Below are 27,655 nucleotides of genomic sequence, written 5' to 3' on the forward strand. Positions count from 1 at the left end.
CGCACGTGTGTGTGTACATACTCCTTACCTTAGAAAAGTTCTTCCTTTGGTACGTTCAGGAATAACCATTAACTTCCATTTGCAAGAGCTGAACAAACCCCACAGAATTCATGCTGAGCTAGAATCTGCTGGTTTAATTCCCTGCTGGGAGTCTGCCAGTTGGGAAACGCTGACCAGCAAGTACAGGTCTTAATTACACAAATCCAGAAGCTGCTGCCAACCTTTCCCCATTGAGAAGCATTTGCTTTCTAGTGTTCTTCTTGATAAACAGATTATCACCCAAACATAATTTATTGCTGCTTTATATTGAAAGTAATTAAATGAAGAAACCTTTTAAACTCAAGGGAATTTTAATAGGTTACTTGCAAAATGTTATTGCAGGCAACAACTTGTACATGATTTTAGTTCCAAACCCACCAAAAAATTATACAAATCAGCATTGTAAAAGTGTCAAATTAATGCCTTACAGGCTTTGCTGGCAGAATTAATTTCTAAATTCTAGATGTGGGGAAATGTTACTCTCATTTTTTCCTTTTCTTTTTTTTTTTTTTTTTTTAGAAAAATTTACAAGTGAATATTACTACAAAACTTTTTTTATAAGGAATTTTTGCAAAACATTTACATTTTTACCATCAACTATTTTTCTGTTTCAAAATCATTATGTAGATTTAATACCCTATGCTGCACATCAATTCTTGCAGGATGACAATTCAGTGACATGCATAAAAAACACCACAAGGCATTAAAATGAAGACTTAAATACAAATATTGTTGCAATAAAACAGTTATAAAATTGAAAAATAGGACCTAAACATCATGCTTACTTAACTTTGACAAATTAACTTTTTCTCCTAGATTACACACTTTTATTACTGCTCTCGTGAAAGAATGTGATAAATAATGACTTAACACCAATTTCTAATGTAATCGGCAACACATACACAAACCTAACCAAAGAAAGTATATTGTAAGAAAAAAACTATTCTAACACTGGAGTTCTACCATGGTAAATACACTTTGCACTGATAATTACAATAAAGCAAAAATTTTAATGGTGGCAAAGGGAATGAACAGTGAAATGCCATTAAACAAGATACTACTGCACATCTGTGCCCTATTACTTACAACAGCTATATCCCACTGAGTCAAATAAAGGACATTGAAATTTACGATCCTTTTAAGACAGAAAAGTGGATTCAGAATGGTATGCAGAACAGACTGTCAAAATGTTTCTAATTCCAGCGGTAAAATGTGCACCTGCTAACACAAGTTAATGTACTTGAGATGCTATGAAGCCAACCAGATTTAGATTTTGATACATCTATAATAGGGATTCATTGCAGATTAAAAATGACTTGTTTCCTATCTGCATACATAAGTATGCATGAAAAAATTATATATGAAATGGCTGTGCAGAATGCTCGTAACTTCAGTTTACAAAAATTGTTAACTTCTAGGAAACATGATATTAATATTAGGAAACTTCTTCTTTAGAAGAATTTATAGCACTGATTGTGAAGCATAATGATAAAATATATATTTGACGTTTCATTTCCTATATAATAAAATTAACAGTTAATACTACCTAATGTTCATCTGTATTAAATGTAACATCTAATTGATTCTGATGTTTTAAATCCAGATACATCAGTTAAGAGTACTTTAAATAAAATATACAAAATAATGTACAAAACCCAACTAAAATTTAAAGACTCTGTTACAAGTCTACAAAAGCTTTAAGAAACTTGAAATTTTTAACCACAGTGTAAAATTGTTTTTCTTTAATCTCAAAGCTTTTTATGTAAACTGAAAGTATAAAATACCTTCAGCTTAGTATTTTGCTACAAAGGGCTGGCCTAAAGTGTACACAGTGTAAACAATGATTGGTATTTCTCTTGCTTCAAAAATACAGAAAACACCACAAGATTGATAAAGTATTCAGATGAGAAGTATATGTTTTGTGAGGGAATGCACAAGGTAGCTGTTATGTCTCTCAAACCAACAGCTACCAAACACATTCTTCCTTTTGTGATTTGCAGGGAAAAAAAAACCAACTTATCCTTTTTGCACTGTACTTCCTTTAGTTACATCAAAAATATTTTGGTATAGAAATCTTTTTAAAAACTGGTCATGAGAATTATTACCAAATGACTGCATGTGTAAAAGGTTACATTTATGTCTATGGGAAGTAATTAAAAATCCTGAGTATGAAATATTTGGCCATCTTTCCTCCTTGTACATACTGGAGTTGTCACATAGAAAATGCAGTTTGTTTTTGTTGTTTTTCATTTCCTCTATATTCCTATCAAACTGGCACATCTGAGAATGTAATCAAGCTTTGAAGTCAAAAATTGTGTGGTAAAAAGATAACTAAATTCCTCTTTCCCCAGTCTGCTTTGTGGTTGGAGGCTCAATGTACAATTTGATAGGTAACAGATATTTATTACCAGCCCACATATTAACTTTGAAGAGAAAATAAAGACAGTAATATTTAGGGGAAAAGAGAGAAAACATTTACTTTAAGTATTTTTTTTTGGTTAAAATGTGATAATTAATTCTTTTCTTTGGCTATTAAGTCAAAGCATAAAGAACCCAGCACATCAACCACAATATAATAAACTAGTATTTACAGAGAGAAGATACTGGAGAATGAGCTACAACACTCAATTGTCTGATTAATTTCCATGAATTCTAGCAAAATTTAAAAACATTTAAATTAAAAAAAACATTTAAATATTTAAAATCGAGGTTTTATCATTCATGTTACCTATGAGTTAGAAATGGACCACAGATGTTTTAAAATATATGAAATGAAATTCCAAAAATTGACACAAAAATTGCCATATTAATTTTTCATCCTACATAAAGATACCATTACTTTTGTAAAATCTTACATTAATATCTTTCTATGCTTTGTCTTTCCTACTGTATACACTATTCTACATAACCTTAGCTCTCCAAACAAAGAGAGGAATTAGAACTCACTGATTGTCATTTATAACACACTACTATAATGTAGTGGTCAAAATTAATCTGAGGTCCACCTCAGAACCACTTTGCAGCATGCATCATCCAGCTGCTATTTGAGTAATTCCAAAACTTGAGAAAAGACGGCCAAAATCAACTGATGTGTTCTACGGACTGAGCAAAAACCTAAAATATTTCCACTATTGTTCAATCTGTATTAGTTTTGCTATGCCTTATGGGAAAAGGATGCTCTCATGAAAATATAACAAATTTATTTTAAAAACAAAGTACCTTCATCAAATGATATTAATCCTAGTCAAGGTCCACCCTGTTTTACATTGATATTATCTTGATTTTATAAACACGTTAACATACAATGCTAAAATAGCAGGGGAAAGTTCATTTAAAATCATTACATGATATACAGACATATAACTAAAAAAGTACAGTATGGAAATAATATTCCCCCATCTGTTTATCTAGTACATCAATTTGCGCTGTTTGTATTTTTGAAATTTTTGTCTTGTTGCACCGGTGTACACTTCCCATGCTGACCCTCCAACCTGGAACACTTACAGAAGTCATGACTGAAAACATGATTTCCTGCTCTGTAATCCACTTTACCAGCCCACTCCCATATCCTGAAAGGTATGTAAACTTAAGTGCAGCACTAGGCGTCCATAGAAATGATCCTTTCAGAATTCTTCCATGTTTGTTGAAACATTAGGGGTTGCTGGGTTTGAATCTTGAGAAATGGCAGCAACAGTGACAATTCTTGGAGAACCAAGAACCTCAGTAACTGAAGAGTCCAGTTCTCCTGAGGTAACAATAGCTAGGGCTGTTCCACCACCCTTCTTGTTCTGATGAGTCTTGACGTGTTTTGAGAGATGGTCACTTCGCATAAACCTTTTAGAACATTCTGGGCATTCAAATCTCTTTTCACCTTTTTTAAAAGAAGAACAAAACCAAAATGTTACTGAAGGAGAGCACTGAACACTGCTTAATCATTTGAATCTGACCCTTTTCTATTCAACATATGAAGTCTCGTTAAAATAATATATTTTCTTCTCTACCTGTCTAATCTCCAGGTGTGATCAGTTTAGTCATAGGCTTTTTGCAATCTACGCTTCACTACTGAAATATTTGCAACAAATATTTGCTATGCTATGATTATCTGGCGAGATGTTTGAATTTCAGGTCACCAGAGAATTTTCATAGACTTCCAAAAACCTGGCAGAGAAGGAGAGGTAAAAGCCCTGAAAGAACGACTTGATAACAAAGTATAGCAAAACTGCTATTTAGATTACAGTGATGAGAAGGGAATTTGGAAACATGAATCCCAAAGTTCCATGAGGATGCATGAAATCTATGTCAAAATAGAAATTCAGCCTACTAATGTATACATTACATTACATGCATACATTACATACAAATGTAATTAGCACTTATGCTTCAAGTGCTCTCTGCTGATGCTGTAAAGTTGGGAGGGGAGGAATGACAGGTAGACACCTTCTGGGGGCTAAAAATATGAAGGCTGATAAAATTTTGGTTTCTAAGAGGTCCATCTTTCCAATATGAACAGTTAAGAGAACTTGCTTTATCAGTTCTCACTTGAAACTTTATGAAACTTCATGAGAACACAAACTCAGATGTACGGACGAGGTCAGTAAGTTTCTTAAGGATTGAGCTAGTCCAAGTGAGGAAATGATGACCCTGGTCCACGGCCAATTCTGCATGCCTGATCTAAATTTGTCAAATTTTGATCAGACACTAGCTACTGCGCATCACCTATCTGTGAAGAAAGTCATCTTTTTCTAGCATAGGTACAGAAGAACAGTTTGAACAGATCTGATTTATTTGATTTCACAGTTTGAATTGATCAAAACTGACATCTACCACTTCCTCTCTCTCAAAATTAATTTATTTAGGTTTAAAAGTAGTTTTCAGAGATCCTAATAAGTGAGAACTTTGACATCAGTGTGTAACCATGGCCACTATGATTCAGACTTGCTGTACTATGCATACAGAGAGGGCTGACCAACCTGTGTGGGTTCTTCGATGTCTTTGTAACTCATCACTCCTTGTAAATCGCTTGCCACAAAAAATCCAGTTGCATACAAATGGTCTTTCACCAGTATGCCAGCGCAGGTGTGCTCGAAGATGAGATGTCTTGCCATAAACTTTTCCACATCCTTCAATATGGCAGATATGTTGCTTCTTTTTTCCTGGCTCATTGCTGCCTCTAAAAAGATCAATTTAAACAGGTTTTTTTGCTAGGTATTAGAAAATATATTTCATGCTAACAGAGGCAATTATAATCCTCTGTCTAAAAAGAAATACACAAACATACTTTTTAATAGAATCATTAAAAATGTAGGCAATATAAGAAAATCTCATGCCCAAATGAGGCAAGTGGTGATAAGGTGCCCAAATACATACTGGTAAAATTTACATTTACCTTCCTTCTCCCTCTCTGCAATTAGGACACGAGCAGGCAACTCTTCTCAGTCTCTTGCCAGGCTGCACTTCCTGGTCAGAAGCCTGCTGAGCTTGCTGCAGCTGCACTTGTGTGATCTGATCAGGACTAACAGCACCAATTGCTGCATTAGCAATGCCACCTACTGCTACAGTAACAGGAGCTATTGTGGCTTGTTGTACTTTCATTCCATCCTGTCCTTGCTGCTGACCTGTAAAATAAGAAAGTGTTTGTACCTTTCATTTGTCATTTCAACAAGTGGAATGCAGAAATAAACTTGACATGTTTTATAGAAGAAAAATCCATCTAAAGTTAGGAAAAGCCACAAAACAAGTTATAAATCCGCCTTTTTCCTGAAGCACTAACAGAGTACTTACCTGCTAGCTTAAGATAGTGCTGTTTAATGTCATTTGTTATTAGAACAGTACAAGACTGCAAATTACTGATACTAAGAAATGTGAACTAGTTTAACGAGCGTTTTATTTTTCTCAAAAGCTGAAATAAATAAACCATTAAACACGAAATAAATGAGAAACCATTAAACGAAAATCTTAAGACAGAAATATTGTTAAATCTATTGCCAATTAATGTCCCTCTAATAACCTTTGAAAACATATCTACATTCAGAAAATAAAAATTACCTAATTTTAGAAGTTGCTTTATGGCACACACAGAATTGCCTCTTCTCCTACAATCTGTCCTGAATCAACATTGAGCCACAAAGGAAAAGGAATGTTGTAGGATTAAACTTGACCAAGCTAGCATACCAGGGCTTTGTTGTTGTTGTTGTTTTGCAGGATTCTCTACCTGGGATGGGCAATCATGGTTATACACACAAACTGTGGGGGGGGAGGAGGTGGGGGAGGGGATAAGAGGCTGGAGAGCAGCTCTGTGCAAAGAGGTCTGGGGCCTGGGTTGATGGCAAGTTCAGTATGAGCCAACAGTGTGCCCTGGCAGCCAAAAGGCCAACCACGTCCTGGGGTGCATCCAGCACGGCATAGCCAGGTGGTCGCGGGAGGTGACTGTCCTACTCTACACTGCACTGGTGCAGCCCCACCTCAAACACTGTGTGCAGTTCTGGTCGCCTCAACAGAAGACGGACATCAAATGATTAGAGTGTGTCCAGAGGAGGGCAACCAAGATTGTGAAAGGCCCCGAGGGCAAGACTTACGAGGAGCAGCTGAGGTCACTTGGTTTGTTCTTCTTGGAGAAGACAAGGCTGAGGAGTGACCTCATCACAGTCTACAACTTCCTCAAGGTGGGCAGTGGAGGGGGAGGTGCTGATGTTCTCTCTCTGGTGACCAGTTGAAAGGACACAAGGAAATGGAATGAAGCTGCATCAGGGGAAGTTCAGGTTGGATATTAAGAAAAGATTTTTCACTGACAGGGGGGTCAGTCACTGGAACAAGCTCCCCAGAGAAGCGGTCATGACACCAAGCCTGTCAAGATCTCAAGAAGTATCTGGTACAACGCGCTTAGTCATCTGATTTAGTTTTAGGTTGTTCTGTGAGGAGCAGGGAGCTGGATGCAGTGATCCTTATGGGTGCCTTCCAACTTGAGATATTCAATCATTTTGTTTTGCAGAAGGGAGTATGTTTTCAAGAATACTGGAAAAGCAGCTTGACTGAATCAAATAGAATTCTAAGATTGACTTGATAAATTAAGAATTCAGTTTCACTACATAAGTACATTGATCTCATTGGCTTTCTTGATCAAAGGAAATCAGGATTACTGTCTTAATATTAAAGCAAAATAAAGACTATGCTATTATAGGTAAGAAGTGTAGTTTCTTAAGCAGTAGGGTCATATTATATTTGGTTTAAAATGTAGTACTATATGGTCTAAGAAAATAACGTGACAAATGAAATCTGACACAGAGATCTGACTTCCAGCCATGCTCTGACAACACTGAAGGCCAGTTCCGCAGTAACAAGAATGGGACAAAACATCATTAGATGCTGCCATTTTCAAAAATTCAGTGCCTTCATACAAATGGGAAATAAGAGGAAATATTACCTACTTATTGAGAAAGCGTAGTGACTGACCAAAATTCCTTAGAATAAACTATAATATTTTAAGATTTGTAAGTCCTCAGTATTGAAGTATTAATTTAAAACTTAGAAATCCTTTGGAGGTAACACAATTCAGAGAGATTCTAATTGATACTCTAACTTACTTCTCGGGCATCTGTAACAGACATCATCAATGGGGATAAGATTGAGAACACTCTCTCTGAAGTCTAAACTGCCTAGACACCAAGTGAGTTCATATACAACACAGCACAGGACCATGGCTACTTCATTCACAATAGCTGAAGAGATATATATGCTTGGACAGGCTATCTTGTGTAACATCATGATAACAGCCATAGATGAAACCTAACACACACCACTTAACACCACCATGTACATGCAGATAGGTTAGGACTAAAGAACATGACATACTGAGAATCTCCCAAAGTGACCTGACTGTCATCTAACAGGCCACTGTTGGCTACGGGAAACAGAATAAGTCTCTCTTGTGCTTAGGGTCAGTATCAGGCTATTTTCACCAGAAGCGCTAACCAAATTTTCTCAGTTATCTCTCTTGGCTTCCATCTGGAACTTGCACCTAATCTGCCTAGATATGAATAAACATGAATTCCTTGTTTTCTTAGGCAGGCCACAAATATTGACAGATGCTGAGTACTTTCGGTTTACTGAAAAGAGCAAGGACAAACCCAGAAGAGACAATGTTTGAATCCCACTTGCTGTGGGCAGATAGATAATAAAATAAAAGAAAACAAAAAAGTTTGGTATTCGCAGCAGAGGAACCATAGAAAAAGAATGACAGGCTTAATCATGAGTGCGAAGTCTCAGTATGTCTAGGACAGAACAAAGTCTTTCTTTTTGCAATAGCAACGTACTGGAAATAAATTTATTTCCTATATACTTATGGGAAAGAAAAGTGCTTATGAGAATCCTTGATGGAGAATATGATAGGGTAAGGAGAGCATTGTGGTATAAACACAAATAGTAACATTTAGTACTTGGGTCTAACAGTGGCAGAAGAGGCCACAAACTTCCAAAGAAATTGTCAGTCCAGGGGCAATTCCTTGTGAGGCAGTTTAAGCTGCTGAAGTGCTGGCCAAGTGCTATGAATAGTTGCAGTCAAAAGACTGATCATTTTTGTTATATCTAATGCTCATCATAACATGATAATGTGAGCACTTGTGTTGAGAACCAGCTGCAGGTTTTGGTTAGCCAAAGGTAAATAAATAACAGGAAGAACTTGGTCAGCTCGTAGTCTTTTGCAGAGCACAAAATCTGTTCATTAAACATACCCAAGATGTAACTCTGAATTCACAGAGCAGCACTATAAATGACGAGTCTACAAGTGGTCACTGCAAAAATTAAAGATGTAACAGATATTACAGCCACACCTACTGCAGAGAACACACCTGAAGAGCATAATTTCCTCTCAGTTTTCCCTTTCTCTCCGAGTTTCTTGAATTGATATTAAAGTTTCAATGCAACTTCCCCCCAGGATGCCAGACCAAGGAAGATGTGAATTGAGGAACTCGAACCCTGAGGTGGATGACTCCTTGTTTTCACTCTGACTAGCACCACAGTGATGAACGTCCAGCACACAAATCTTGCTGGACCTGACTATTCCACATTTATGGGGAAACCTTTTCAGCATTTCTGAGAATCTGATACATTGTGCTGATGCAATAGAAACCAACTTGCAGCCTCTAAGTCATGAGATAACCAACCACTCAAGGGTCTTCTGACACTTCTTCAGAATATCAAGTACCACTGTTGGACACATACTTTATCTGCTCCAAACCTCTCCCTCCCCGCCACGAGGGCCATGCATACCTCTCAGTATAGGATATAGGGCACACACCAGTGAGCTACCACCTTAATCTATTCATTAAACACAATACAGTATGATACATCTGAGTAGAAATTCTTCACAATAACTTTAAAGGTGACAATAAACACACAAAAGAGAAAATGCCAATAGTAAAGTTGCTTGGGCAACTTTAATTGCATAAAACAAATGCATTTAATTGCATTATCGATATGGTTTCAGTAACAGTAATTAAATGACTGCTCTTTAGATAGCATTAACAAAGTTATTACATTTTCTAATGTGAATTTTGATGTCTTTAATCTCAGAGTTGCTATTTTAAACTCCCTTCCCTTGGATTCCACTTCCTAAATTCAGAAATGAAGGTTCCGAAATTCTCAAAATACCACAAAATACCCTTATTTGAAGACCTAGGCCACAATATTAAATAAGCAAATCTCTACTTTTTGAGGAAAGACTAACTGAAAGAAGCACACATATCTGATAAATACTCTCTGCCAGAGATTTACATAGTTATCAGAAAACACTGGCAAGTTCAGTAATGTAATTTCTGGACTTAGTTTTTGTTTGGAACTCCTGGAAGAGCATCCCAGCAAGCTAGCACACTAGTAGCATCCAGGACAACAAGAAATGCATCTATTCTCATTTTAAAGTTGTTAAACATAAAATTCTTTACTCTTGTCCTTTGAGAGTATCATGAATGCATTTTAGACTAGTTAAGAAAATAATTTCTCTTGAAGAAAAATAAGAAATTTTTCACAAAAAAACCCTGACAGAACATGCCCTAGTCTAAAACTTAAAGTGAGCCTTCTATGGTCTTGACTTGTATGGGATTTTAATTTTTTTAAATTATGTAGTAGAATCCACTACGGATCACTAAGGGTTTTAACTTTTACATCATTTATACATATTAAAGGAAGATAAAGGAATTTCATATTTTCTTAAATCAAGTTTACTGAAGAAAAGATACGAGAACAAATAACTGTTGATATGAGTTTGTCAGCAGCCTACAAATTAAATCAGGGCAGCTTAAAAAAGTTTATAAAAATGACAGTTTTTCAATAGGGATGTTCTAGATATAAATCAGCTTTTTATTGAAACAAACCCTGCTTATTCTAAAACAGGTGACTGAGAGGTTATCCATACAGGAAAAGAATGACCCCGACACTTTCTAGATGGAGAAAAAAGACCTATTAAAAATAATCCACATGACTTCTTACTAGGGGCATTAAAACACCATTTAAAGACTTCCAGAAATTCTGCTACAATCATGAGATCACTTGACATCACCTCCAAACCACAAGACCTGATATCACTACACTTCACCATTCAAACCTTTCAGTAACAAGAGCTCTCATGTTTCAACACACATTTCAGAAAGCGTTCTAAACAAATCATTTCAGGAGGGCGCAGTCACACTTCAGTTCATTTATGCTATTCTATATGAGTTGTCAAAGCAGTCACGGCACATTTACACTTGCTTTTAGAAGACACAAAGTTTTTCTCTAGTTTCCATTATTCTTTAATAGTAATTTCCTGAAACTGGGAAACATTCTTGATTAACAAAATCATCACTGAACTTGTGTATGACCGAACTTCATTGTGCATGCTGTTGGGTCATAATGTTAAGTTACAGCAAAATTTAGGTGCACAGAGCAACACTGATACCCAACTACTCCATTTAATTTCATTTTCTCTCAGGTCCAAGTTCTGTCCTTCTTTTGCATAGTACCCATTTATCTGACCACAGGACAACATGCAAAGAACAAGGCAACCTGGTACTTATTTTGCAAATCATGTGTAATAAGACTCTCACTCATTGCAATATTGCATATATGACTATGACTGAACGTAACTGAGACTAACATCACAGAAACTTCCAAAGCTTTTCAAACAGAAGAACCTGCATCATTTCAGTCACTATTTTTTTTCCATTTAAGCAGTTAAGTAAATGCATTACTTATTACCACAAGATACAGGATTATCAAGCTAAGGGATTGCACATCCTTTCTTTTTCAGCATCACTTACTCAGCTTTGCAATTTTGCAGTAAAACTGCATCTTAGCAGTTACAACTTGTATACACATGAGTCTATTAGCACATTCATGCAAGAAAACACGACAATTTTAAGTAATTACTATGAAGCCAAATAACTACACACATATGTATTTCAATCAGTTTTAGGCTTTGTCCTGTTTTCAGCGGGGATGGACTTAATTATCTTCTGAAGGAGCTAGTGCGGTGCTCTGTTTTGGCTTTGATGTGAGACTTTTCAGTTCCTCACGCCTTGTTAGCAAAAAGGCTGGAGGGGCGCAAGGAACTGGGAGGGGACACAGCCAAGGCAGTTGACCCGAACTAGCCAAAGAGGTATTCCATACCATGGGATGTCATGCCCAGGTGTATATACCTGGAGGGATGGCCAGGGTGGGCAGATTGTTGCTCAGGGAGGGGCTGGGCATCTGCTGGCAGGCGGTGAGCAGTTGCATTGTGTGCCCTGTGTTCCTTTCTTCCTTTCCCTCTGGAATTTATTCTTTTCCTTGCCCTTTTCATTGTAACTGTTATTATCATCGTTATTATTGTTCTTTCGTTGTTATTCTATTTCAATTATTAAGTTGTTCTTATCTCAACCCTTGAGTTTTACATTCCTTTCCAGCTCTCCTCCCCATCCCTCTCGGTGAGGGGGGAGTGAGCAAATGGCTTCATGGTACTTAATTACTAGCTAGGGTTAAACTATGACAGGCTTCAAAGCTAATTTGCAAAACAATAACTCCTATAACACCACCTGAATTATTAAAGAAAGCTACTTTCCTATAGAAAGTAGGGCAAACATTTAGGTTATTAGGCTTGGCCACCCATCATAAGCCAAAACAAGTTTCCTTTCAGTACTTATTGCACCTGCATCCCTATTCTCATTCACCTGAAGTAGCAAGCATGAAAAACTACTCTGAGGCAAACAGGGCAGAAAGGGAAGAAAAAGATTTAACTGTAATGATCCACAGAAATCATGGTTATAAACGTGGATCTTTGAAGGATGAGAAATTTAAGACTAAGAAAAGGACACTAACTTTCTGGTACTTAGTTCCCCAGAATAATTTGTTTAGATTTCCTGTTGCTGTTGTGTAACCGGCGTTCAGCAGCCAAAAAGATGACAGCAGTAATGACAGAAGTTCTCTCAGTTGTGTGCACCTTACTGAAAAATCTGAGAAACGCAAGTGCAAATTGCACTTGTACCTAAAGCCAGAGCAGCTAACGTTGAGAGGAAAAAAAAAAATAAAATTGTTCAACTGCAAACTCTAAAAGTGAAACACAAGGTTGCAACTGACATTCATAATTCCATGTATATTACTACAGAACAACTAAGTAATGTTAATGACAGTCCGCAGAGTCCCAGAGCTCTACAAACACCAGAGCTGATGCAGCAACTCCCCCATTCAACAACTTACTAATGCAAGGCAATGGGGGAAAAGAGGTTTCTAATTTATATATGTTTGTATATATATAGATAAGTATATTATGAAGACTACGCAATTCAGTGCTACATATATGGCACGCAGACAATTCTGCTCTCTCTTCTACCCTGAAGCAGTGGTTTATAAGACTTAGGAAGAAACACTATGTGCAGAGGAAAAAATTCCCAGAACTGAAACTGTAGAAGAACTGATGAAAGGGACCCACACAGTCTGTACAGATCAGTTTGGAGTAGAGTGAGGAACTTGGATTCACCCAACTACTACAAGAAATTTGGGTCATCACAGCACATCACTGCGTCCAGATGCTACTACAAGCAGAAAGCTTCCAGTGCGAACTGCAGCATCAACTAGATATCTGTCTTTTCTACCTTGTACAGGGGCTTGGCAGCAAGTTTCTATCTTTTGTCTGTTGCTGACTTGTACAAGATTTGTGAGTACTTATCCTCTCCTCCAAAATTTTCCTATATCAAATATCTTAGTGTGTTCAAGAATCAGTGAACAGCATCATAATTAAGCTTACCTTCTGTGCAAAATACGACTTAAAAGCAGGAGATTTAAGGAAAGTAAAAAGCAAGTTTAAGGGTTTTAAACACCTTAAAAAACCTGAAATTATCTCCTTTTGTGGAAGAATCTTACTGGCAATGCAAAGACAAAACACAATGCCCAAAGCTTCATGACTGTAAAGTTTTACCTAAGTGCTTTAGGATAAAGTGTTGAAATAACTTCAGGTTGAGACAGAAAAGGGCTTTTCCCAGCTGTTGGTATCTTCCATTAAACTGAAAGCTAGTTTTCTTTTTATTACTCTATTAAACACAGAAAAGAGCTACCACAAATACAATACAAAGACCTACACAGAAACAACAATGTAGTCTTGCACAACAAAATAGAGGTTTCAGTCAAAGCAAGGCAATACCTCTGATCGATCTGGATGCTGTGACTTCAGATGGAAAGAAAATATGGTCAATTTATTAGGTATACTAAAGAAGGAGATTGAATCAGAAAAGTGACTTGTTATACTGCTGCTAAGGCAAAAGATCCTTCCAAAACCCCCTGATTTTCATCACCATTGAAAAAAAAAAAAAACCAAAAGAAAACAGTCAAAAAGAAAAGTCTATTTAGGATGAGTGTTCAAGAATACTTCTCTGCAGATGAACACAAGTAGTTCCCTAATACTGAACCTTAGAGCAAGCAAATGACTGAAAACCCAAGTACCAGCTGTGCTGTAGAATGTCAGATGCACTAGACGTACACTAGTAGTGGATCTAAGAAATTGAGGTTTTCAAAGTTACTTTCATGGAACATCTCCTACTACCCCATCGCCTCACCCCAACTCTCAGGTTACCCTACAGCTTACAGGCACAACAGGACATGGCCCAGTTCTTTTTCCAACTCTTCCCCTTAACTCTGAGAGAGATAGGGCTAGAAAGAAACTTGTTGACTATTAGTCTCCACAGTCTGACTACAGGAGCTCAATACCTGACTAACTGTAACAAAATTAAAAACAAAGGAAAAAAAAACAGTCCCAAAGAAATGCCTGTGTTACACACTTCTGCCATATGGAGACAAACCCACTGGTCTCAGGAATTGGGTTTTTTTAGCATCTTACTTCATTTTCTGTATATTAACATGGAAATAGTAATAGCCTAACGTTGAAAGGACAGAAGGAGGCTGACATGAAAAAATGCAAGCTAAGTTTCCAATCCTTTATTTGGTTTTTTGGCAGTAGGGGTGGGGTTTTGTGTTTTGTTGGTTTTTGGTTTTTTGTTTGTTTGTTTTTTTACTATGTAAGTTTAGCTAGCTTACGTATTTGACACTTGAGCAGAAGGTTTATGAATGCTCTTGAAGTAAACATTTTGGCTATATGAAACTATCTTCATATTGATCAAGATAACAGTAAATACACCTCTGCACAGGAGGGATTAGTTAACAGGTACATACATGGAAAATCCTTTCAACAGAAAGATAGCCAACTTTAAAACCAGGTAAAGTTGTACACCAGTTGAAAATCTACTCAGAATAAAAAAAAAAAACACCAAACACTGGCAACATTATTAAAAATTATCAGAAAAACAAGATTCGTAAAGCATCCTTAAAGACCTTTTACAATAAGAGTAAACATGAGACACAAACCTTGGTTTTATAACCAACTATGGGCAAATAGGCTAACCAACAAAAGATTAATTTGTTTATTAAAGATGCAAAAACTGTAACTTTGTTACAGCCTTCGCTGTGCAAGGACCAAAGCAGCTACATATTACAGAAACACAAAAGAAGGGTGATGCAAAGATCTAAGATGCAAAGATCTCCAGGATCCCTTCGAAGTTTGCCATCTTCTTCCGTAACATTGTTATCCCTATAAAAACATAAGCTTAATCAATCTTGTTGATTCAGAATGAACGGAAGAGCTCAAGGTTTTCATCAGTTACCTCCTGCTGACCAACGAAAAAAAGACAATAAATACCCGCGTTTTCTTAAACTGCAGCATCTTGCTTAAGGGAAAAGCAGACACATCATCACTTGAAACTACTCCATATTTAAGGAAAGTCAAGACTTGCACCTAACATGTAGGTTAAAACAAGGCAGGTTTTTTTGGCAGAAGGATATTAACTGATCATTTTCTCTTCAAAACACAATGATACTAAGTATGCACGCTGGGATAACATGGTTTACCAATGACCAGCCAATCAAGGTGCATGACTGGTATCCACTATCAGTAGTATTAAACATCACTGGAAACTCCATTCTTAAGAATGGATGCATACAGAAATCCATGTAACCATACAACTATACCCCAAATTAACCTAGGATGTGCTGAGACACTACAATTCTCAAGAGACTACAGATATCCAGAGCTATTGTTTTGGTGAAAGTGTTATGACAAGAGCAAAATACTAAATTACATTTCATTACTCAGTCCTTACTACTTCCAAAGCCACTATGCTACAGCATATAAATAAAACAACTCTTATTAACTAAATTATCCATTAAAATCACAGACCATTGAAAAGTGTAGTTATTTTTCAGTAACTACAGTTGATACTTTAAATTAACATTCCCCTTAGAACATGACATTCCATTCCATATATAGTTATATTTTTCAAAAATCATAATTGCCATTAAACATTTTTAATATACTAACACAGTAATAATTGATCCATCTTACCTACCGGTACCAAAATCATTTGAAGCTTAGTACTCCATAATTTAAGGTACACTGAGGAAGCTATTGAAATCAGATTTAGATTATGGTTCTTGCAGAGTCCTCACTCTGGGTGGTAATGGAAGAACAAAAAGGTTGGCTTAGTGTGGATCTAACCACCCTTAAAATAAAAATATTTCACATCTTCATCAGCCTGTTAGTATCACTTGGTTAGTTTCCTTGACACATTCTGAACAAGAAAATTCAGCCAATTCATTTCCTGCTCTATATGCTCTGATTTCTGATAATAGGCAACCAGAGAGGGGAGAGCAAAACCAGATATTCTCTGAGAGTGCACCTGTATCGATGAAACATTTTTATAAGACCACATACTCTAATAGGGAAATAGTTTTATTAACACTCTTTGAAGACTAAAGAAATTGCATTTAATTCTTGAAGTTAATAGCATAGAAACAGCTCATTAGAAACCTATTTCACCTGGCAATCACGAGCAAAGTTGGTACTCAAAATGTTTCCCCCTTCCTACTTTATCTACAGGCAATGATGAAGTCATGCCTTGCTAGCGAGTCATTGTTACCAGGTTGTTCTCCATAGGCAAATTAGCTGAACAGGTAGATTGCACATGCCTTATGCACCAATTTCAGGAATAGTATATTGATATTTTATTGTTAAGCTACCATCACAAAGGCCAACGTTTGTTTTTACCAGCATAGTTTGTTGTTGAACTGTTTCTGCCACTATTTTGGCATTTCAGTTTAAGAAAATCCCACAACCAAAGCAATTTTGTCATTAGAAGACTAAATGCTTCTCCCATAATTACTCTGAAGCATTTGAGAAGGATGCCAATCTTACAGTATTTAGAACACTGTGGTTCTACAACAATTCTCAGCTCAAGGCAACCTGAGAACAGTTGTAAGTGACCTTTCATGACTTTGGAAAAAGCATGCTCAGTTTCTATACTCCTCCCAACTACACCATCAGAATGCCAAGCAACACACTATGAAGTGAAAAACTAAGACAGACTCTGCATTTTTTTTTTCTGGTTGGTTTTTTGGTTGGTTTTTTTTTTGTTTGTTTGGGGTTTTTTTTTGTGGAAAATAGCTCATTTCTTTGTACTTATCTTTTTACTGCAGATTCCATAGCTTGCAGCTTCCTTCTTTCAAGATGTTTGCTGCAGCTTGCTTGCCAATGAACATCCAGGGAAACACTGGATGTTATTCAAAAAAGAAAGATCATGCAACCACCACTCTTCAGCTCCTTTGACTTCCACCCTTGGTATTTATATTTGCCAGTTTGCTTGCATATACCATGGCTATTTTAAACCCTTTTCAGCTTGTTACCACTTACAGACATCCCTCCTTACTTTGCTACACAACTTACCGAGTTCTGCTCATACATAAAGCACATTAACGCAAGCAGTGAGACCCACAGGTTACATGTCATGAAAATGCATTTTCTACAGTTCAACAACGTAAAGTGTAATATTCTAGGACTTCAGACTAAACACTTTCCCCTCCCTTGATAACAAGCATATGTGATAGAGATAATAGAAGACTGAGTGGTATAAAGGTGAATCAAACTTTTAATTTTTCACAATACAGGAGTTTGAGAACATTAAATAAAAATGTATCTTACATAACAATTAAGACTATTTATTGCAGACTTGTATTGAACATGTAAAAAAATTACTCAGACTCAAAAAAGACAAATTCACAGAAGATAAATTAATTGAGGATCATTAAATATATTTTTTAAAAAAAATCCCACTTCTGGCTCAGGAAGATCTGAGGTGCAGATCACTGAATAGTGGGAGAGTATCTGAGCAGATTATTCTTGCATGCATCACCTGCAGTCAGCATCAGACAGGGTCAGAAACACCTTTGATTCTTACATTCATAGAAGCACAGAATGGTTTGGGTCAGACAGGACCTTTAAATATCATGTCGTTCCAACTCCTCTGCCACAGGCAGGGCCATCTTCCACTAGACCAGGTTGCTCAAAGCCCTACCTCACCTGGCCTTGAACACTTCCAGGGATGGAGCATTCACAACTTCTCTCAACAACCTGTTCCAGCATCTCACCACCCTCACAATAAAGTATGTCTTCCTTATGTCCAATCTACACCTACCCTTTTCAGTTTAAAACCACTGCCCTTTGTCCTATGACAACAGGCAAGCCTTGGTAAAAAGTCTGCGTCTGCCTTATCAGCTCCCTTTGTATATCAAAGGGCTGCAATGGGTCTCCCCAGAGCCTTCTCTTCACCAGTCTGAACAAACCAAATTCCCTCAGCCTTTCTTCATAGAAGATGTGTTCCAGATCCTCTGATCATTTTCATGGCCTTCCTCTGGACCTGCTCAAACAGGTCCATGTCTGTCTTCTACTGAAGACCCAAGAACTGGACACAGTACCACAGATGAGGTCTCACAAGAGTGGAAGAGGAGAGAATCACATCCCTTGACCTGCTAGCCTTGCTTCTTTTTATGTGGACCAGGATAGAATCGGCTTTCTGGGCTGCAAGCAGACATTGCTGGCTTACATCCAGCTCTTCATGTACCAATATCCCCAAGTCTTTCTCTACAGGGCTGCTCTCAATCCATCTATCACCCAGCCTGTACTGATATTGGGGATTGGCCCAGCTGAGGTGCAGGGCCTTGTACTTGGCTTTGCTGAACTGCATGAAGTTCACATTGGCCCACTTCTCAAGCTTGTCAAGGTCACTCCATATGGCATCCCTTCCCTTAAGCACATACATTGCACCACTCACCTTGGTGTCATCCACAGACTTGCTGAAGGTGCACTCAGTCCCACTATGTCATTAATAAAAACACTGAACAATGGTCCCTGAGGAACATCACCGATTCTCCATTTGGAAACTGAGCCATTGATGGCAACTCTTTGTGGCCAATCCAGCCAATTCCTTACCCATCAAGCAGTTAATCCATACAACCCGTATCTCTCAAAGGCTATCTTGTGGGGCCGTGTCAAAGGCCTTGTGTAAGTCATGCTAGATGATAATCAACTGCTCTTCCCTTACCTACCAACACCATCACAGAAGGCAGCCAGATTGGTCAGCACAATTTGCCTTTTGTAAAGCCATGCTCGCTGTCTCTAAACATCTTTGTCACCCACATGCCTCAAACATAGCTTCCAGGAGGATCTGTTTCATGATCTTACCAGGCAGAGAGGTGAGGCTGCCTGGTTGGTAGCTCCCAGGCTCCTCCTTTTTACTCTTTCTAAAAAGGGGTGTAATATTTCCTCTTTTCCTATTCCTGAGTTACATGCATCAAATCTTATGTATAATGTTATTTCTGTTTGAAGAATTTGGTAGAATGTTTCAAACTCCTCTGCAAAGTTTGAACCAGAATGACAGTAATATCTAAACAACGTCCTCAGCCTTTGAACAGTAAGTCATAAAACTAGCGACTGTCACACAAGAAGAGTTACGAAAGAAAGAAAGGGAAGAGAAAGCCTTGAAGAATGGCTGAAGCTGGATGGAGACAAATAAGAAAAGGCACAAGAAAATGGGAGGCCTGAGGTACAACTACCTCAAAGTGCATAACTACAAAGAACAGTGCAAGGAAAGTAGCTACTCAAAGAGAAAAGTGCCTTAGTGACTCACATTAAAAACATCATGAACCTTACCCTTCTGTTTCATATGCTGTAGTAAAGTGCCCCAATAGGAACACTTGATATTGAACTTAATTGTCATTAGTAACTGGTTTAGAGTACACAGCACACCCTGGTTATTTTGGTGGATGAACCCCAAATGCCCCATAATTCAGACCATGCCACTCCTCATCTTAAACAAAATGGCTTGGAGTTGAGTTGCAAAATGATGGAATCTGGTGACTTTTGGCTAAAGCAACTAACAAAGCTTGGACTAACCACACAAGTAATATTTTCCACTATTTTTAAAACAAAAGTGTCTCATACACTTTGGTATGGAACAAGCACCTTCATCATCATGTATCAAAATCTCTTCAAGATAAATAATTAAGCTAGACACAAGTCTGATCTATTACTTTCCCCCCCCCCCCAAGAAACAGGAAGTTATTCTGAAAAGACATCATCTCCACAACTACCATTAGATTCCCACTGTCAGCAAAAACAATTAACAAGTTCAGAAAAAGCTTGTGACCTCTTCTGAAGGCTCCAGTGAAAGAAACCCTACATGCAGAATGCAAAATTCTACAGAGAAGCCATTAATACTCAGCATTTTCTTACAGTTTAACTGGTCTGTTTTATCTCACCCCATATTCTTCAGCATCCACAAATGTCCACATTTTGTGCTATTCCTAAAACAAACTCCAGTGTGCCGAGTTACAAAAAACAACTTAGCCCACCAAAAGGAAATGGTTTTATGAAGTACATATTTTTCTTAGAAGCATCTAGTACTAAAATAAGTTCCTCCCACATAGTCACTTACATTGTCAATTAACACATCCAGATAAATAGTGCCTGAAAATAAGCTTCAAGGCGGCAAAGGATATGTTCTTTTAAGAAGGGGATGCGGGACAGGAATCCTTTGAACTCGCATCTACAGCTATCACAGCAGAAGCCTCAAAAAAAGGCAAAGGAACTAGTACCTGCTTGTCCCGAAGCTCACAGGGGCTAAATTCAAGAAGTCACCACCTATCAACATTAAAGGCCATGTCATTCCACCCAGAATCGTGTATAAACCAACAACAATTCACACAGCACTGAAGAACGGCAGTTTCCTTTGTACAGAACTAGGCTGCTTAAAGGCCGTGACAGGTACTGATCTCATAGCAAGGCAGGTATTTGTAGATCCCTGCATGCTGAAATAAACACAGTTGCTTTTATGAAGTCCATTGATTGTTTGATTAGTACTTAATTAAATAATTGTTTAAAGAATCTGTTTTTAAGGCTCAGATACTTAGGTTCTATTTCTCATCCAGCTTTCTTCTATACATCTAATTACTCCTTTGACTAACACTCTGCACATCTCAACAAAACTTCACAGAATAACGTAGACTGGAAGGGTTCTCTGGAGGTCATCTGGTCCAGCCACCCTGCTCAAGCAGGCCTACCTACAGCAAGTTGTCCAGAACCATGTCCAGACAGCTTTTGAATATCTCCAAAGATGGACAGTCCACAACCTCTCCGAGCAATCTGTCAGTGCTTAGTCACTCTACCAGGAAAAAAATTATTTTCCTCTACATCATAAATAAGAGTTCTCCCTCAAGCCAGAAAGTGAAAGGACGGGAGAACTTCTCTTGGTTTGCCCTGCTTTTTGCCCACACACAACATACAACCCAAACTACCACACTTACAAGAACAACGGTTGAATTTTTACTGAAAAAGACAAGAACAACAAAATCTAAACGCACTTACTCATCTTGCTTGGTTTACAGTAGAGCCTACACACCTTGGGACCAGAGACTTTGAGTAACAACATTTACAAAAAGCAGACCAAAATATAGTATTTACTTGCAGATTTTAATATTTTTTCTTCCCAATGTGAAAACTGTCTCTTTTGAAATTTGTAATTCATTCAAAAAAAAAACCAAAAAAACCCTCTCAAACTAGTTCTATAGCTTATTTCCAGAACAATTTTAAGCTAAGAATTTTTGTTATTTGCAGTTATTTCAAATTTTATTGCTTTACTAATTAATTTAGTAATATGAAAAGCTAAGAAAAAGATACCTGAAATTACCCCATTGTAGAAATAACTAGGAAAACCAATGTTCATGGAACAGAACTACAACACAAATAAAAGAACAGTTATTTCAGACAACTACTTACTGTGATTTCTGTGGGGTTCCCCTCCCTGAAACTCAGCTGCCTTGATCATCTGGGTTTGCTTTAAAGACAAAGGAACTTCAGGGTTTTTTTCCCCTAACAAAGTCAGAGCACCTGAATCAATGCAAGGGGATGAGTCCTTCCCTCAGTCTCTTCCCTGACACTTTCTGCACATCCTCCATATGGCTCATTTCTAACAGCTACTTCCACTCCTCATTTCTAGCTAATGATCCACTTCTGGATAATTCAATTAATGTACAAAAGAGTTCACACTGACAAGCTCAGGTACTGCAGAAAAAGAATGGAAATATCAGTCTGCAGACATTGAGGTAATCAAGTGGTTTATTTTTTCAAAAGGTTTCCTGTAACAATAATAGCAAAAAACATTTCAAATAAAAAACAGCAAATCTGAGGAAGTTAGTAGCCCTGATCAAGACAGCTTATTTCTTATAAGTGGCAAGCAAACTTTAGATTTTGCCATGTTTGTAATCTTCTATTTAATAACCATTCTTTCCTTGAATACTTAATATAGCATGAAGAACTGCACATCAAGCTCCTCGTTCTCCTTTCCATGCTACCATGTCTCCCATTCCCAGAGTGTAGCATCAGGAAGTTTCATAGGAAAGAAGTAGAGATAAACAAGAGAAGGAAATAACAACTAATCTCTCACGTTCTGAAAGATTGTTCTTTCTCCATAACCTCAAGCCTTGGGGAACAGAAATAGTACCTTTTATATGAAGAAATGGTCACTTTATATGAGGATTAACTGCTGCTAGCATCAAATTAAAAGTGCTATGGAAACAGCCATGGGAGGGGGCAAAAGGTGGAGGGGAATTCAATGGTCACAAAACTTATTAGTTAACATACGAATCCTGTATGACTAAGGCTTGGCTTCACTAGGACCATACTTGTGACTCATTCCCCTTCTTTCATCCTCAGTTACAAATATCAATCCCTTCATTTTCCAAAAGACATCACCTGCAAGCAGAGGTGCAGTCAAGATACCTGAGCAAAATTATATTCAGAATCTCTTGTTCTAATATCTACTAGTGCGTACTGAAGAGTTGTACACCATTAGTAAGAAGGAAAAAAACCAATAGAACTGCATGCAGAAAAGTTTCTTCCTGCACCCACAAATCCAGGCTGTTCTCAAAGCATGCTTCCTATGAAGTCCCTTATTGAAGTAGGGACTTCTGTCTACAATAGTCAACCACCACCTTCTCATAAAGAAAAAAATTTGTCCAAGGCAAATTGGACTGCAAGATGTAGCAGCTGGTCAGCTCCGGCTAACAGAAACTTTTGAACCATTACAGCTAAACACAAGGTCAAGATTTTAATTCTTATTACCCAGATTAAGATTTCTGTAACGCTCCTTAAGTACGCCAGGTTTAGTGCAACCCAGCTCTTAGTATTTCAACCTGCCATCAAGTGCCAAAGCGTACCACAGCAGAGGGAATTCTCCTAATGGCATATTTCTTATTACCAAACTATGCTTAGCATCCTCAGTAATGTTTCAATTAAAGGGAACAATCCTTTGCCCAGTTAAACATTTTTCATTTAGCACAGGATTATCAAAAAACCCACAACCAATTAAGAGTCAATATGATACTAACACTTGTTTATGGAGACTGGACAGTAGGTAAACACGAGGGTTTTTTCTTACAGTTTTATCCTAAAACACTGTGTCTATAGTCAGGTTGCTGTTAAGACAAGAGTCTATTGTAACTACTACAAGAGAAGACTTTTACTTGTATGAAATAAAACCAAGCTCATGTAAGCAGTTATCAGACTGACAGAGAGAACCCCTAAATCAAGTTTAACCTGAAAGGTTAAAAGTCTGCAAATTTTACATATAGTTGCCCTTGCAGGTCGTTGCAGAGATCTTGCTCAGAATTTGCTTTAGAACTAAGCTCTGTTATCTGTCCTAGACCTTTTAATAGCTCCTTTCCCAACTATTAGACCAGCATAACCAAACAGGCATTTCATAATACATATCAAAAGTTCATCAACAAGTACTGGGGTACAGTTACCAGTATTGTATTTTTTTTAAAAAAAAAAAAGTCACAGAAGCTATGCTGTGCATAAGCATACCTTATTCCACTCCATCTCTTTGCAGAGCTCAAACTTTTAAGGAAACAACTTTAGAAGCTAGTCCAGAATGCAACAAATAGTTCCACACAAACACATGCCATGCCAAGATATCCCAGTTCACATACTGTCACTCTTCTCACCCTATATCCCCCAAGCAAAGAATGGGATTACGGCTTGGTTGGAAAATGCTTTTTGTTATTTTTTTAAACCTATCAAAGCTCTAACAGTAAAGTTTCATGTTCACTCCCACAGCTTACAAATCTTTACTAAGATGGAGAACAGGATCGTTTAAGGATAGTTATCCAATACAAAGTTCCATTTAAATTGTCCCAACTCAATGTTTAGGAGAAGCGTCAGCTATTTTAAAACCTGAATTTTAGAGATAAGTATAAGGTATTTCCTCACAGTTAAGGGTTTGATGTTCGTTACGGAAAATCCTGAAGATAGTATTAATTTCAAACTGTCCAGTATTCTTGCAATAGTAAAAACACCCAACAAAACAAAATGAATCTGAAACTTTGTCAGACCACTCACCCGCAACACTGGTAATGGTAACAGGAACTCCTTGAACTTGCACACCCGCAGCACCCAGGTTGGCAACACTTACTGTTTGAAGATTAGGTACTGAAGCAAGCTGGGCAGCGTTCAGAGTGATGGGGGTACCAGCAACAGCCACTGGTGCAATCTGGGCAATGGTTGTGCCACCACTTGAAGACACAGGGGTAATGGTTAGCTGTTGGGGTAACCCAGCATTTTGAACTTGAAGATTTGAAAGGCTTTGCAGATTCTGAACCTGTACAGTTTGCCAGCTGATTTGCCCTGATGGTGTTAAAGTTGGAGCCCTGATGAGCACCTGAGTTGGACTTACTGCCTGCAGCTGAACGTTCTGCAAAGGCTGCTGCTGGATGGTCTGTATAGTCTGCCCTGACTGGAGCTGAAATGACTGTGGAGGAATGGCCTGAATAATCTGCTGTTGAGGCTGCTGGATCTGGATCTGCTGCAGAATAGGCTGACCTACGATTTGGACCTGCTGAAGCGAACCTGACTGATCCTGGACGTTCTGTAGTCCATTGGATTGCAGCTGACTGGAGCTCTGGGCTTCAGATTCTGTAGCAGGTGTCTGAGATTCTTCAGTGGTCTGCTCTGAACTGCTGCCTGCTGTGCTTGTGTATTGGCCTGTTTCTGCAGAGCTTACTAGCGTGTCACTGCTAGTTAGAGATGTCGAGGCAGTTGTTGTAGAGGTGGAAGATGAGGAGGGAGACTCTGGCATTGTACTGACAGAGGCAGAAGTGACGGGTGTAGAAGCCAGCTGATTTCCGTTGGAAACTCCGCTCTCTGTAGACTGGCCAACTTGACCTGAGCCTCCTCCAGCTGCCACATTATTTATCACAGGCAATGCTAGCGTTACCCCACCAATGTTTATAGGTAACGTCGTTACAACTTGCGCCTGAGTACCAGGAATAGTTTGCAGTTGTAGTGGTATGGAAACACCAGGCCTAATTTGGACTGGAACTGTCTGATTTGCTAGGTTTTGAGCAATAACGTTCCCCGAAGCTGTCCTGTTTGCAGTTGTGAGGATAGCTTGATTATTCCCTGCAGGAATAAGCTGAATTTGACCCTGTATGTCTTGCAGACCAGTAGCATTAGATGGATTGATTTGAAGTTGTTGACCTTCTGTTGTCTGAATCTGTGGAATCACTTGGTATTGGACACTACCGCTTGGATTTTGTACTTGAATGACCTGGAATTGTCCAGGGGTTGTTGCAGAAGAATTGCCCGATTTGGTTTTTGAAGGAGATGCACTTCCATTGTTACTGCTGGAGGGACTTGCTGCACTTGAGGCAACAGAAGATCCTTGTTGAGCAACATTATTTTCTTTTGAAGCAGAAGGAGCAGCAGCAACAAGCTGCCAAGCATTTCCAGCAAGCTGAGTTGTTACCAATTCTAACTGCTGTGGCTGATTCTGAAGCTGCACCAAACCTTGATTTGGATCTATAATAATCTGCTGCTGTCCAGTTCCTTGATTCTCGCCAGGAGTTCCTATTTTGCTGCAAGTGGCTGCTAACAAAGCGAGAGGTGAAGGCTGAGAATCCTATCCGTAAAGAGAGAAAACAGAACAGATTCAGAAGAGCATGAGTACGAACCATCAGAAGTAAGCATTAAGGTTTACACAGGAAGCAGAAAAAAAAAAGTGCTTCTGCACAGAGACCAATAAGACAGCTCTGATTAAGGAAGTGTGTATTTCTGTAAATAATTTTTAAACGTAAAGCCCTCAATCATCAACGAGTATGTGACAGCCATGACCTCAACTGCATCCTCAATCTAGTCTTCCCCACCCCCTAAAATAAAGAAAAATACTAAAAATCTTTCTATTACAGAAGAAGCAGCTGATCACTAAAAAATACAATAAAAAAATTAAAAAACAAACGAAAAACCAAACGTGTCCAGGCAGTAAAATTATTGCACTAAACCATGTTTCATCCAACTCAAAGAAAGATGCCCTGAGCAGGAAATGCTGTTAGCTGAACATTTCATTTTAAATGCTAATAGTTTGGGCACTTCCCTATTCGGGTGTGTGTGCTTTACCTGTGAGCCTCCAGTTTTCCCTTTTTTATTATTATTGTTGTTATTCTCTGCCTCAGGAGATTTCTCTCCCTCTGTGGGCATAGTTTCCTCCTTCTTTTGATCTGCAAAAATATCAAGTGTAACAGGTTAATTATTCACCTTCATTTATACAGTAACAAAACCTCCGAGCATATCCTTTTTGGTTCCCAGCTTGTCGCCTTTACCTCTCCATAAAAACAACAGGGCAAATCGCTATTACAAAAGAACGAGTCCTAAGAAACGTGGTTTGAAACCCAACCCATGGGGGCTGGAGAGTTAACACCCAGAAAGGGGAGGTTTGGTTTCCTCTCCCAGAGACAGCAGGAAAAAACCACCCACAACCCTCCTCCTCCTCCTGCCCCCTAAAGCATCGACGGCCACTGAGTGGCCGTCGATGCTTTAGGGGGCAGGAGGAGGGTTGTGCATGGGAGGGAAAGAGGGAGGAAAAGAGGAATGAAGGAGGGAGGGATGTGCACAGGAGGGAGGGTTAGCGAAGAAAGGGGGAATGGAGGAGGGAGGTACGGAGGAGGCAAGTCGGAGGGGCAGGCAGGGGAGGCAGAGAAGAAAGGGGGCATGAGAGGAAGCAGCACGGATGGGCGGAGGGGCAGCAAGCGAAGAGCGGGGTAAGAAGGGGGAGAAGCGGGGATGAAAAGGGGGAACCCGGGAGGGCGGGATAGAGGGGGGATGAAGGGTGGAGGGAGGAGCGGAGGGAGGGAGGGGTGTGCACAGGAGGGAGAGAGGGAGGGGGTTACATACCGCTCATCCCGCATTAATGCCCCGCTGAGGCGCCGCTCTAGGGGGGAGGAGAAGGAGGAGGAGGAGGCGGAGGGTGGGGTGGGGGTAGCGGGGAGAAGGCCGGTCGCAGCCGGAGCTGGGAGGAGCGGGACGGCCTATTTTTCCACGAATGGCCGCCGCTGGGTTGTGGCGTAGCTGCCTCTCTCTCCGCCCGCCGCCGCCGCCGGCCTCAGCCCGCCGCCTTGAGTGACAGCTGAGGGCCGGGCGGGCGGTGCGGGGGAGGGCGGGCGAGCGGCGGCGGGGGCGGGGCCCGTCGGGGCCCGGCTGACGCCCACTGAGCAGGAAACCGAGCCCCGCCGCCAGCCCCTCGGCCGCCCCTCTCCGCCTCAGCCCGGCTCCCCACGCCGGAGGCAGAGGAGGCGGGGCGGAGGCGGGACGCGGCTCCCCGGGAGCCCGGCCCCGACAGGCAGCGGGGCAGGCCGAGCGCCCTCGTCTTCCTCCTCCTCCTCGTCTTCTGGTCGCCCGCGCCGGGCG

The 27,655-nt window shown here is 39.2% G+C and overlaps 1 protein-coding gene across 3 annotated transcripts; it reads right to left on the reverse strand.

The window, feature by feature from the left end:
- Nucleotides 1-748: 748 nt before the first annotated feature.
- Nucleotides 749-27,655, reverse strand: SP4 (Sp4 transcription factor). Of its 3 annotated transcripts, none has more exons than XM_037382521.1 (6): nucleotides 27,143-27,655; nucleotides 26,369-26,469; nucleotides 24,317-25,874; nucleotides 5,426-5,654; nucleotides 5,010-5,209; nucleotides 749-3,910 (listed from the first exon to the last, which is right to left on the reverse strand). In XM_037382521.1, exons 1-6 carry the CDS (start codon nucleotides 27,147-27,149, stop codon nucleotides 3,663-3,665), a joined length of 2,343 nt encoding a protein of 780 aa, XP_037238418.1. In that variant the 5' UTR covers nucleotides 27,150-27,655; the 3' UTR covers nucleotides 749-3,662. The 3 variants fall into 3 exon arrangements, with proteins under 3 accessions (XP_037238418.1, XP_037238419.1, XP_037238420.1); XM_037382522.1 differs by lacking the exon at nucleotides 27,143-27,655 and adding an exon at nucleotides 26,572-26,709; XM_037382523.1 differs by lacking the exons at nucleotides 26,369-26,469; nucleotides 27,143-27,655 and adding an exon at nucleotides 26,507-26,528.

This window comes from Falco rusticolus, chromosome 4, assembly GCF_015220075.1.
Source record: "Falco rusticolus isolate bFalRus1 chromosome 4, bFalRus1.pri, whole genome shotgun sequence".
Taxonomy (NCBI): Eukaryota; Metazoa; Chordata; class Aves; order Falconiformes; family Falconidae; genus Falco; species Falco rusticolus.